This window comes from Schistocerca serialis, chromosome 1 (genome assembly GCF_023864345.2).
Source record: "Schistocerca serialis cubense isolate TAMUIC-IGC-003099 chromosome 1, iqSchSeri2.2, whole genome shotgun sequence".
Classification (NCBI taxonomy): domain Eukaryota; kingdom Metazoa; phylum Arthropoda; class Insecta; order Orthoptera; family Acrididae; genus Schistocerca; species Schistocerca serialis.
The window spans coordinates 636,114,480-636,128,015 of record NC_064638.1 but is presented as its reverse complement, the minus strand read 5'-3'; the positions used below and the strand labels follow the sequence as shown (position 1 = coordinate 636,128,015).

Genomic DNA, 13,536 nt, shown 5'->3' with positions numbered 1-13,536 from the left:
ACCGAAAATGACGTCACTACTGAAGCTAACCTATGGAACCAAATGGTGCAGACGATGCAGTATAGAGCTGCAGGCACGGACATGACAGTGTAAACTACACTGCTTCCACTCGAGATCTCAACTGCAAGCAGCCGGGCGCCCACAGACACTGGCAGGCAGGAGTGAGTAAACAGCCTGCACACGTGCGTGCAGTGTCACAGGTGGATAGGGCTGGGCAATCAGCTTACAAGTAGGACTGCGCACAAAACACTGACTAAAGACGAGACCTTATACAAGACATTGCAGAGTGACTGACTTTAATTAACAAAAAATATTAATACAAGCCAAACGTACAAACATTTTATTTAGTTCTTGCATCTTGATTTTTTCCTTCAGATGAGTCATAAAATCTTGCTGGCTCCCAACCATTTGCAGTGCACCTTCTGTTGCCACGGAACAGAGCTTGTCCCATGGCAAGAACATGTTTTCTACAGACTCACAGACAGTGTCAAATATGTCATGACCTGTAGTTCCGAATTAACGCCACTCACAAAAATTGCGAATTGAGCAATATCTGTGGTTTCGTCAAGGGCTAACGAAAAAGCAATAAAAGTCTGGCACTTCTACTTCAGTTGATTTTCCAAAACCGTGCCCATATCGCAAACAGATACCATTTGCTTGGAGAGACAAACTCCTACAAATTTCATAATGTCTACTGGCGCTAAGTATTCGACGACGGCGAGCAGGCGTGATTTCACAAAAAGGGACCCATTGAAAAGGGTGTTTCGGTTGTTGCAATGATGTGTGCAACTTTGTAGTTAGCTCAAAGCGCTGCATCAGTTGAATCTTCGTCGACGTCAGCAATCTACAGTAGTTGCATAATACGTATGTAATAAACGAACTCAATACTTGTACAGACTGAGTAAAAATAGTATGTACTCATTTGTTACATTTATTTATTCTGCGTCAGATTTACCTGTCGCTGAACTTCGCCCTTCAGTGTGACAATTAGTTGCTTTCTTGTATTACTGTCCAGCTCATCTTACTAAGTCGCGTGAAGAGACCTATAGTGACGCTGAATATTATACTTCTTCGTCGTATTCAGAACTTTGTGACACACAAGACACTGAAGCAACTCGTCTTTCTCAACAAACAAAAACCGTTCTTCCAAACTTGGCGAAAATTGCAACTAGCTGCTTCCAGAACCCATTTTTGTCACACGGCCACTACGAAGCAAAAGACATAATTAAGCGGAACTTAGCGGAGTAGGGCGCATACGATGTGAAATGGACCCTTACGGGCACCCTAGCCCTATCTTCTTTTCGCCGGGCGAGACTGTGATCGCCCGCGAACGCCCGTGTCCCAGGGGCTGACTTGGAACAGCAGGGTCTAAACAAACCGCTATAAGAAAACTGTCAAAGCACTTGCGCGCACACCAGGAAGAAAACGTGTCCACTAGAAGCTAAGCGCTGATTTGCACACTGTCGCCAATCGTTAACAAACCGGCTAGCCCTCGAATAGCTTATTTCCTACACTCTTCCTTTAGTCATGACTAGCATATTATATTTTAGGGCCAATAAAATTTTAAAAAAATGACGTATTGACACCGATCGCCTGCATTAAATACAGTCACCTTGACTCCACCAAATACAGTCTTGCCCTCAGAAAAAGCGTTGTAATATTGTCGAAATGTTGGTTTTAAGTTCATATTTAAAAGTATTTTATACAGTGACACAGTACAACACCCATAAGAATTTTATTGGGCAACATCATAATAGCTTAGTCAACATAGTACACTACTGGCCATTAAAACTGCTTCACCAAGAAGAAATGCAGATGATAAACGGGTATTCATTGGACAAGTATATTATACTAGAACTGACATGTGATTATATTTTCACGCAATTTTGGTGCAAAGATCCTGAGAAATCAGTACCCAGAACAACCACCTCAGGCCGTAATAACGGCCTTGATGCGCCTGGGCATTGAGTCAAACAGAGCTTGGATGGCGTGTACAGGTACAGCTGCCCATGCAGCTTCAACACGATACCTCAGTTCATCAAGAGTAGTGACTGGCATATTGCGACGAGTCAGTTGCTCGGTCACCATTGACCAGACGTTTTCAGTTCGTGACAGATCTGGAGAATGTGCTGCCAGGGCAACAGTCGAACATTTTCTGTATCCAGAAAGGCCCGTACAGGACCTGCAACATGCGGTCGTGCATTATCCTGCTGAAATGTAGGGTTTCGCAGGGATCAAATGAAGTGTAGAGCCACGGATCGTAACACATCTCAAATGTAGCGTCCACTGTTCGAAGTGCCGTCAATGCGAACAAGAGGTGACCGAGACGTGTAACCAATGGCACCCCATACCATCACGCCAGGTGATACGCCGGAATGTCGATGACGAATACACGCTTCCAATGTGCGTTCACCGCGATGTCGCGAAACACGGATGTGACCATCATGAATCTGTAAACAGAACCTGGATTCATCCGAAAAAACGACGTTTTGTCATTCGTGCACTCAGGTTCGTCTTTGAGTACACCATCGCAGGCGCTCCTGTCTGTGGTGCATCGTCAAGGGTAACCGCAGCCATGGTCTCCGAACTGATAGTCCATGCTGCTGCAAACGTCGTCGAACTGTCCGTGCAGATGGTTGTTGTCTTGCAAACGTCCCCATCTGTTGGCTCAGGGATCGAGACGTGGCTGCGCGAACCGTTACAGCCATGCAGATAAGATGCCTGTCATCTCGACTGCTAGTGATACGAGGCTGTTGGGATCCAGCACGGCGTTCCGTATTACCCTCCTGAACCCACCGTTTCCATATTCTGCTAACAGTCATTGGATCTCGACCAACGCGAGCAGCAATGTCTCGATACGATAAACCGCAATCGTGATAGGCTACAATCCGACCTTAATCAAAGTTGGAAATGTGATGGTACGCATTTCTCCTCCTTACACGAGGCTTCACAACAACGTTTCACCAGGCAACGCCGGTCAACTGCTGTTTGTGTATGAGAAATCGGTTGGAAACTTTCCTCATGTCAGCACGCTGTAGGTGTCGCCACCGGCGCCAACCTTCTGCGAATGCTCTGAAAAGCTAATCATTTGCATATCACAGCATCTCCTTCCTGTCGGTTAAATTTCGCGTCTGTAGCAGGTCATCTTCTTGGTGTAGCAGTTTTAATGGCCAGTAGTGTATATTAACAATAAACTGTCGTTAATGCATTTCACGCTTATGGTATATGAATTTAATCGGCTTCATTACTAAACAAGTTACTGCTTTGGAAAAAGCTGCCGACACGACATTTTTACTATATGACTACTGTTTATTTGCCAGTACCGTATATTTACTTGATTACCATGTATTTTCCAAAGAAAATATTTTTCTTACCTACATAGATACTGAGACCTATATAATACTTAACTTGTGACACAGCTTTATAAGAAACACCCTTACCCATTTAGCTAACAGAACTGCAATTAGATATTCAGATAATTTGTGGAAAAAGTTTCTTATGAAGCATCTTTTTAATTTTCTTCCGTATTCGTAGGGATTCTCAGTTTCTAGCTTTATTTTAGAACTGTTGACTATCTTATCACCACAGTACATAACTCCATTGTGGGTAGGAGGCAAAGTCCACGTGAAAAATGTGTTTGTGACTTGTGTTGTGATGCTGTACATCACAGTTCAGTTGAAACTGATCTTTATTATCAATAACAAAAACCATTAAGAAATAAATGTATTCAGAAATCAGTTTAAGAATTCCAAGCTCCTTAGGCTTCTACAAGATGTACACAACATTCTGACCGCTCGCTTCTTATGCAAAGAAAGCCAACATTCTCGCCTGGGGTCAATGCAAGATAGATGATACACTGAACGCAAGACACGCTGAACGGAGTTTCTTGACTGGTTTATCAATGTGTTGACTCCATTATAACTTGGCAACCAGCTGTACACCACGCACTTTTACACACTGTGCTTGATTCTTCAGGGTATGACCACCAATGTCTATTTCAGGTACTAACAGTCATTATTGCTTGTTTGAAATTGTATAACATGAATCTTTGAGAGATTAAGACTTAAACTGTTTGCTGTAAAACACTTGTGGCACTATTCAGCTGCCATCTGGGCTGTGTCTGTCAGGGTTGAGTCTGAGCAAGAAAGGTAGTTGAACAAGTTGAGGAAGGTAGGGTCAGGTAGCCACCATATGGGAAATTGAATGTTCAGCTTCCACATTTTGAATCTAAATGTTATAATGCATCACATCAAATATTTTTAAGAGATGCATTTTTCAAAAGTCTTACATAGTGACCGCTTTTCCCAACCTCAGGGGATAACGACGCCAGTGCCATTGCAAGAAAATCCCGTGTTTGTTGCTCTGATTTCTGGACATATTTTCTAGGAGCCTTGATGCTCCAGTATCTGAAACAATACCAAGTGGCTGCAGCAAATCGATTTCAATCGGAATTTTGCATTAGGCCAAATAGAACAGAGAGGGTTTTAAACAGTATATATTAAATAATTCAAAATTGTCACAAATGGATAGAATGATGGATGATAGCTTCGTGCAGGAAAGGATTTGGAAGTCAATCTGATCTGTGGTATTACGTGTGATACATGAAAATAACTAATGAATTTATGAATTTTTCGAGTTGGAGGGGGGGGGGGCGGGGTTAAACAGCTTGGCTTATTTTCCTGACGACTACTGTGGCCACCAGTCTACAACAACTGAAAGATAGAAAACTATAGACCTATATCCCTCCTTCCATTTCTATCAAAAATTTTTGAAAAGCTGATGAAAATTAGACTCATAAGCTACCATGACACTTTCAGTCTTCTAAATTGTAATCAACATGGTTTTCGTACAGGTCACAGCACAGAAACAGCTAAACAGGCCTATATGGAGAAATTATTAGAAATTTAGACACTAACAAATGTGTAGTAGGAATCAACCTAGATCTTCGATAAAGTATATCAACAAATTCTCCTTGACAAACTGGAGGCAATAGGCATCAGAGGAATTGGGAGGAAATGGTTTGAATCCTATATCCAACATAGAAATCAGGTTGTGGAACTCTCCTCATGTCAGAATAAAGAATAAGCAAAGAATAAGGTGGATATCTGATGCTAAGAAAGTGGCAGTAGGTGTCCCTCAGGGTAGTGTTCTTGGCCCCTCATTATTCTTAATCTATATGAATGACGTTGAAAGGCCCAACAGATCATCAAAAGTTATGTTATTTGCAGATGATACAAGCATAATTATAAGTGATGACAGTAAATTCTTATTCACTACAGCTGAAAAAGTTCTGAAGAGTGTGCAACAGTAGATTTTACGCTAATAAGTTAACACTCAATTTAAATAAAACAAATTACATACAGTACAGTAAAGTAAATGAGAAGGATGATCACCATACATCATTGAGTGACCATGAAATAGAGAAAGTCTGGTCTACAAACTTTTTGGGCATTTACATTGATCAGCACTTGAGCTGGAAAGATCATGTCACATACATATCCAAAAAACTCAATTCAGCATGTTTTGCACTGAGAATAATTTCTAAAGTTTGCAGTCCAGAGTGTACAAGATTAGTGTATATGGCTTATTTCGATTCTATTATGTCCTGTGGAATAACATTCTGGGGTGCAACTAAATGTCACTTGAGAGAGGTTTTTAAATTATAGAAAAGGGCCATTAGAATTATTACACACAGCCCTCCACAAACACACTGCAAGCTCTTGCTCATGCAGCTAAACATACTTACAGTACCATCTTTTTACATATTGAAAAACTTACTGCATACAAGAAAACACTTGAGTAGTTTACGTGTAAATTCAGAGCTTCGTGACTACAATACACGTATCTGTAAGAATCTGCATGCAGTAAGAACAAAAAAAAACCAAAAACATGTGAGCCACTCTGCATCAGGGAAATAGAAGATTAAGTAAAATTTAAGTCAGAATTAAAAAATTATATGATAAATAGATGTTTTGTAGCATAGAGGAACATTTTGAATCCTTAAATCACTAACTTATCGTTGTATCGTCACTATCATGTTGTTCTCATTGTCAGTTCTATGTCTCGTTTATACTATTTTAAGCCTAAATTATTAGTAATATGTTTTCCAAAATGCACCAAATATACATAAATTTATCACATACGGTATATATTAAAAGGGCATGTAAAAGAACAACCCATTAATTCAATGTTTTAATTGTCAACATATTATATAATGTTAATTTTATGTGTTTGACAGAAATTTGTAATATTCTGCTGTGCATGTTCTGGACAGTATTATGACAATTCCTATATCATGTAAATGATACAAAGGATGATAATAAATAAATTAAAATGTCTATAGCACTCGGGACAGCGTTTTGGCCACATACATATGTGATGACCTGTGGAATGATTTCGCAGCATTCCTGAGAACCATTCATCCTTGGTAAGCAACTGACAAATTAGGTTGCGAATACGTCCACAGAGTTCACGACCACTTGTGAATGATCGTTGTTTCCGCTTGGGGCGATGAAGCCTTCCAGTAAGACCTTGTATCTTGTCGCACAAGTTCAGATGTCCACAAACGGTTGGAACAACAAAGTTGAAGACTTCGAAGTACTTCCCTGGACGATAAATTCGCCGAATACCATCTCGAATGAACGTCAATCGTTGTGAGAGCTGTCTGAATCCCTGGCGCCACCCCTCAGCAAGAAATGTCGTGAAAACCTGTCAGTTTCTTACTAAGTAACTTCCACCTCTTGTAGTAGTATCACACTGCTTCGAATGCGAGCTACTTTGGATACTACAAATGGCCACAGTAATGTAGCTGCACATACTATTCTAAAACATCTTTGAATTGACATCTACACCAAATACGTGGCCGGCCAGTGTGGCCGTGCGGTTCTAGGCGCTTCAGTCTGGAACCGCGTGACCGCTACGGTCGCAGGTTCGAATCCTGCCTCGGGCATGGCTGTGTGTGATGTCCTTAGGTTAGTTAGGTTTAAGTAGTTCTAAGTTCTAGGGGACTGATGACCACAGATGTTAAGTCCCGTAGTGCTCAGAGCCATTTGAACCAAATACGTGGGGTACATAGTGCGCCAAAGTCTTGTGTCAAAGTTTCGTTTATCGTTCTGCATCTCATTGTAAACTACAAGCCGGTCCAGCATTTGCCTAAGAACCGAGTGCATGTCAGGCCACCTCGCTATAGAATCATTGTGAAATTCGGTCATCTGTGATATCCACCGATTATTAGACCTATTCCCAATGGGTTTCTCTTTCCTAGCAGATGTTTGAAAACTGCCGACAGATTTTACATTATAAGCGATCTGACGAGGATTAAAACCCGATAAATCTCTCAAACAGCTCTGAATATAGCGAGAATCCAGTTTTCTAGCGTCTGTTAATTTTTATTTCGTGACACGATTTCAGAATTGAGGTGAAACATAGTCTTACACAACATTCTATCATTTCAGGAGAATCACGTGCTGTCCAGCGAGCACTCTGAACTACGAGGACGGCTCAAATTCCGTGCAGTGGCGGAATATGTAGTGCTGTACTGCGGCTCACAGCGTGGGATGGTCGACCAGGTGTCTCTGGTGCTGTTCCCAGTGTGCTTCTTCCTCTTTACGACAGTGTACTGGATCTCCTACGTAAGCGAATCACGAATGCGCATGAATGGCTGACTCTGGGCCCAGGTTTGGAGCAGTCGTGTAGTGCGAAGGGCACAGGGCACAGTGGAGTTACTACTCTTTGCTTACGGTTCAGCTCCTCTACACTTCGCCCGTTTTTGTGCTTGGACGAGTGTGTCTCTTTTCAATCACATAGCTTTTATTTTATTGCTTCCGCAGCTGATACCACCGTTGTCAGAGAACTTCTAACCTACGTCGACTACTGTGTAGTTAACAAAACATGCTGTGATTTCTAAGGAATTTTCCAACCTTTGAGACTCCCGATGAGCTTTTCAGGTAATAGAAACAACAGATTTTTAAAGATTTCGTATTTCTTTTCAATACGGAAGCAAGGCGTTAAACTATGTTCATAAAGTGTCGTAACTTCAGGTTTTTTCGCTTTAATGTAAGTGAAAATCAACTGTAAATACTGGTATTAAGGCTTAAATCTGTTTACAAGTCATAATTATCTTTTTTCGTAAAAAATACGTTGTACAAAGCGTTCTATTACTATCTGTACAATACGTCTGCTAACTTATAACTTAAACTCTAATGGTAATATTTAATAACGTCGACTACTAGTTATTAGATCAAAGAGACATGGCTATCTCCGGTTGTCATTCTTAAAAAATCAAAACAAAAAAAAATTAGTAGTGGAGCTGCATTCTTAACCGCTTAATCAGTTCTCCCTCACAAATCATATACAATTTTTGTTCTGTATTCTATTTTTATAACTAATAATTGATTGGTCCCTGATTGAAGAAAGGCCTTCTTTGTGTAATGTTGAACTATTCCATTCATGCTCTGAGCTTACACTTAACTCATTAATCTTGCCCATCTAAAATGTCATCTTCGTCATCAGCTTTAGTTGATTCCATCGCTTTCGTAGACTGCCTATACTTCTATCCCCTATTTATACTTCTCAGCGGTAATCTGTTGCTACTCACTCTTGTAATAATTACCATTTTTCTGCTTTACTGAATTTTATTCCTTAGTCTTTTGATGCTTGTCCCTTTTTCTTAATGTTACTGCTTCAGTCTGATCCCTTACTATTGCAGGAAATTTGATTCCTGGAGCTTCAACATGGCTCTCTTGCTGTTTCTTTACAAACCCAAAAATCGCTTCCAGATTCGTTGGAACAATCATTTTTAATATAATCTTAGCCTTTTTAATTTTCGTGTTTTGCTTCTTAAGTAATCATTTAATTCAGAAAGTGTATCATGTTCGAAGTCATCACATTCACTGACTTCAGACGGGACTTCACCAAAACAACGAAGTGAATGATTTTGCATGAAACATTGTTTACTGCACCAGTAGAGATGCGAAAGTCTCTGCTCTTCTCAATGATCTAAAATCATGATAGTGCACATCGTAAACGTCGCCTGTATATTTTGCCTTCGACCTTTCCTTCCCGAATAATGATAATGGACGCATCGTTAAAAATATGTGTGAAAAGGAAAATTTTTCGACGTGGATGTACCGGCAAGCAAGAAACAAAAAAGAAATGCCAAGATGTAGAATAATCAGGTACAGAATTGTTTGACGCACCTACATTTCCCAATAAGAATGACACGGCAGCGTTAACTAAGTTTATTTTTTCCACAGAATACCATTTTCTTTCTTTAAAATGTTGTTTGCTACATTAACAGTATCGTGTAGTTGTAGGAAGATTTAAAATATATTCGTCATGCTGATCACAGAAATCCATTTCAGACGAAGTTTTTGTTTAAAAATATTATTAACTACGTTATTCCTCTTGGAAATATGTCGATTTTGTGTGCTTACCACTGAAAATCTTTTTCAGATAAATTTTATGCGATGTATTTGGTTGGTGACGTTTTTTCGTAAGTTTCATAAACACAACAGATACAAATAACAGAGACTTTAGTCACCAACAATATATTCTCTTTCACTATTTACAACAATCTGCCAATGCTGAGGAAACTTTTCGATTCCGCCTCTGTTGAAACTACGTGGTTTTTAGGCGAAGAACTGGTAGAGCCATGTTCGAAACGTATTTACATCCAGAAAGAAACTTCCTTGGAGGTTGTTCGATAGAGAGCGACAAAGATGAAAATCTAAGTGCGCAAGATCACATGAATAAGGTGGGTGCGAAATGATTTCCCAACTTAACGCCTGTATAGAGTTTTTTGTCACAGAACGCAGGCAGGCGTTATCGTGGAGTAGCATTACTTCACGCATTCTTACTGGTCGTTGTTCTTCCGTCTGCAAGACGTCTCTGTTGTTGACAATAAATGTGAGCAAAGATGATTGCACATCGAGGAAGCAAATCGTAATAACCACACCGTCGCTGTTCCACCAGATAAATAAAATTTTCTTTTGAGGATGTGCGCAGGTCTTTGTACAGGGAGTTGCTGCTTTGTTTGAACTCAACCATTCCATTCTTTTCCTTATGCTAGCATACATGCACCATTGCTCGTCAACAGTAAGGATACAGTATAGGAACAGTCGATGTTGCTCAAGAACCAATTCATGACAAACTATCTGAGATGCACATTTGGCCACCTACTGACTTTTGTGATTTTCGCTTAGAGCATGTGGTACCCATACACTCGATTTTTGTATCTTCCCCATTGCATGCAAATGGCGCAAATCTCGCACGATAGCGGAATGATGACAGTTCAGCACTTTTGCCAGATCTCGATACACGGACGTGGATCGTTATTGATTAATGCGTTCAAACGAACTTCACCAAACCCCGAAGGTCTTCGTGGACGTGGAGAGTCACTAATGTCAAAGCATCCTTCCTTAAAACGAGAAAACCATCTTCTTGCCGTGCTCTGTCCAGTGGCATTGTCCACACACACGGCGCAGTTCTTTCTGGTTACCTCCACTGCTGTCACCCCTCTATTGAACTAAAACAAGAGTATGGCGGAAACGTTCCGATTTCTCCACCTGGCACTCCATTTCCTATCTTCCACTGTTGCATTCACTATCTCCTGTTTACAAAATAATATGTTAACTCAAAATGGTTCAAACTCTGAGCACTAAGGGACTTAACTTCTGAGGTTGGTTCAAATGGCTCTGAGCACTATGGGACTCAACTTCTGAGGTCATTAGTCCCCTAGAACTTAGAACTAGTTAAACCTAACTAACCCTTAGGACATCACACACATCCATGCCCGAGGCAGGATTCGAACCTGCGACCGTAGCGGTCTCGCGGTTCCATACTGCAGCGCCTAGAACCGCACGGCCACATCGGCCGGCTAACTTCTGAGGTTATCAGTCGCCTAGGACTTACTGCTTAAACCTAACTAACCTAGGGACATCACACACATCCATGCCCGAGGCAGGATTCGAACCTGCGACCGCAGCAGTCGCGCTGTTCCAGACTGTAGCGCCTAGAACCGCTCGGCCACTCCGGCCGGCTATGTAAACTCAAACACCCACAGTGAACTGCAAACAAAAAAGATAATAAATAAACCCATAGCAACCGGAATAACAACATGCAAAATAAAAACGCTACAACCTATGCATCAACCTAATAGCTTGCTACCTAAATTGAAACGTTCCTTCGGATTTTATTCTAAACTCAATAACTTCTTTCGTAAATAGAATGAATAAAGACATTACTCTGGCAGAGCGTCGAAATGAGAAAGCAGTTTTTGAATGGTTACCAATCTTGCTCCATTTATTTAATTTACGTCGCTTTTGACCAGCGTTAGTCTCAATATTAAATTCTGCATGTCTTTTAAAAATCGCTTTAGAGCTGTAGCCAACATTCATGACAAAAAAATTTAATATTTTTTCCCATTACTGCCTTGAAATACGGTTTTTAGTGCCATACGCTAACTACTCTCTTATAAAAAGAAAATAGCCTCTATACATCACATCATGACCTGCCTTTATGGAATGCATTTTCAATTTCTGTGCTTACAGAGCAATAATTGTGATTTTTTCCTCACTATACGCAGCTTTTGAAGTCTGGGTCTGTGTCTACATTCAACAGTCGAGAGCTGTCACATACAGGGTGTTTGGAAGATACAGAGCTGGGTTTAGTGTTTTTTATAGGGAAACACATCTAGCTTTTTTACCTTGAACTGAAGATGTAAGTGGTTTCCGTTGGTTATCCTGCACACATCCCATTGGAAGTCAGTTTGTTCCCAAATTCGCTGTAGGACTGCAGGAGTAACTTGCTCAGTGGCGGCGTAAATTCTTGCTCTAAGTTCAGGTAGAGAAGCCGGCAAAGGAGGCAAAAACACGATATCCTTGATGAATTCCCATTAAAAAAAAATCGAGTGATATCAGGTCTGGGGAACGTGGGGGCCATGCAATTGGCGCATCACATCCAATCCATTGATCTGGAAAGCGGTCAACGAGGAAATCCCAGTCGTCAGCCAGGCAATGGGGTGGTGCACCTTCCTGGATGAAGTAAACATTTCGTCCTTGGTCATTCTCATCGATCTGTACTATCAAAAATTGTTGTAAAATATCACATGCTTTTTGATTCCACCAAGTGGGTTTCCGGTTTCACTATACCACACAAACATATATTAGTTATTTCTCTTAGTTTATTTGAAGACGACGACCATGGCTGTCTGAAAACACAAACAGTTTTCTACCGTATTGCAGTTTACAGTCTGGAAGTCCGCTTGCGTTGTTTCATTAAACACTTTAGCACGACATATGCACTGTCTACATTTGCGCTTAGTTTCTTATTTCTCACGGTTAATAAATTTTCTTCTCCTGCTTTATTCACATTGCCCTTTTCTTCTTCACCTCGTTCACGAGAACCGGCACCGTATAGGTCTGAACTTTCACAATCGTCCGTAGAAAGTACTTTAAATGAGTTTTCGTGTACAAAGCTTGTGTTACTTTCGCATGTTTTTTTTTTTTTTCGATTTAACGCTTTCTTCTTGATGCTATTGCTTTTCCGTAACGGTCCCATGATCACGCGGAAATTTCAGAAAAAAAGACACTTGCCTAACTTTTATCCTTACAGCAAACTTGAACACAATGGATTTCCCATTAAAAATATAATACTGTAAATAAATATTGAACGATAAACTGCATTCAGCTAGCGTTGTCAATATCCAAAGTCACACTGAAACAAATTAAATAATGATGAAATTCATTGGTCCTTAAGCATTTTTGCTATCAAAAGAAGGTCATCATTATTAGAGATTATCTTGTTTCAAAGATTGGTTGCTGTTTCCAGTCATGCAAAATCTTGAACTTCACTGTGTATTTTAAAGACTCATTACAGAAGAATTGTATACAAAGGCAGACCTAAATCTCCAGTAGAAAATATATCTCCAATTGCAACTGCGCATAGACATTGTGGACAACTTTACATAAAATCACCAGCATAACAAATTTTTTGGTTATCAGAATTTCTCTGAATTAGTGTAATTCATTTATTGAAATACTGCTTGCAATTACCATTTATATACTACTGTATCACTATTGGTCATTTTGACAATATTGGTATCATAAGCAAATATATGCTTCTGGCTCCTTTGCTTTTACTAAAATATAGTTTAGGAGTACACCAAACACACACACACACACACACACACACACACACACACACACACGCACACACACATGTCGACAACTCAACACTGCTGCTGCTTTGTGAGTGATCTCCTTTACTCATGAATTATTCGCGTTCTGCCAGAATTTTCCCTCCTGTACCTCCGAAATATAGTCACTTCTGGTGCAGTCAGTTGCTTCACTAAATGCTACCAAATATTATGATTTTTAATTCTCAGAACTTTCTTCTTATTTTTCTAGGCCATTTCTTTACAGTGACCATTCACTCAAGAGAATTCAAGTAATGGCATGAGAATGGTTAATTTCAGTACACTGGTGTAATGGTGTAAGCTTCAAAATCGGTGTTGAGTTAGGATACATCTTATTTGTG

General features: G+C 40.2%; 1 protein-coding gene across 1 annotated transcript in view; it reads left to right on the top strand.

The window, feature by feature from the left end:
* Positions 1 to 7,664, top strand: part of LOC126419837 (glycine receptor subunit alpha-4-like) — a 158,312-nt gene extending 150,648 nt beyond the window's left edge. The window contains exon 9 of the mRNA XM_050087115.1: positions 7,455 to 7,664. Within this exon, the coding sequence (XP_049943072.1) occupies positions 7,455 to 7,664 (210 nt within the window). The remainder of the gene's footprint in view (positions 1 to 7,454) is intronic.
* The last annotated feature ends 5,872 nt before the right edge of the window (positions 7,665 to 13,536 follow it).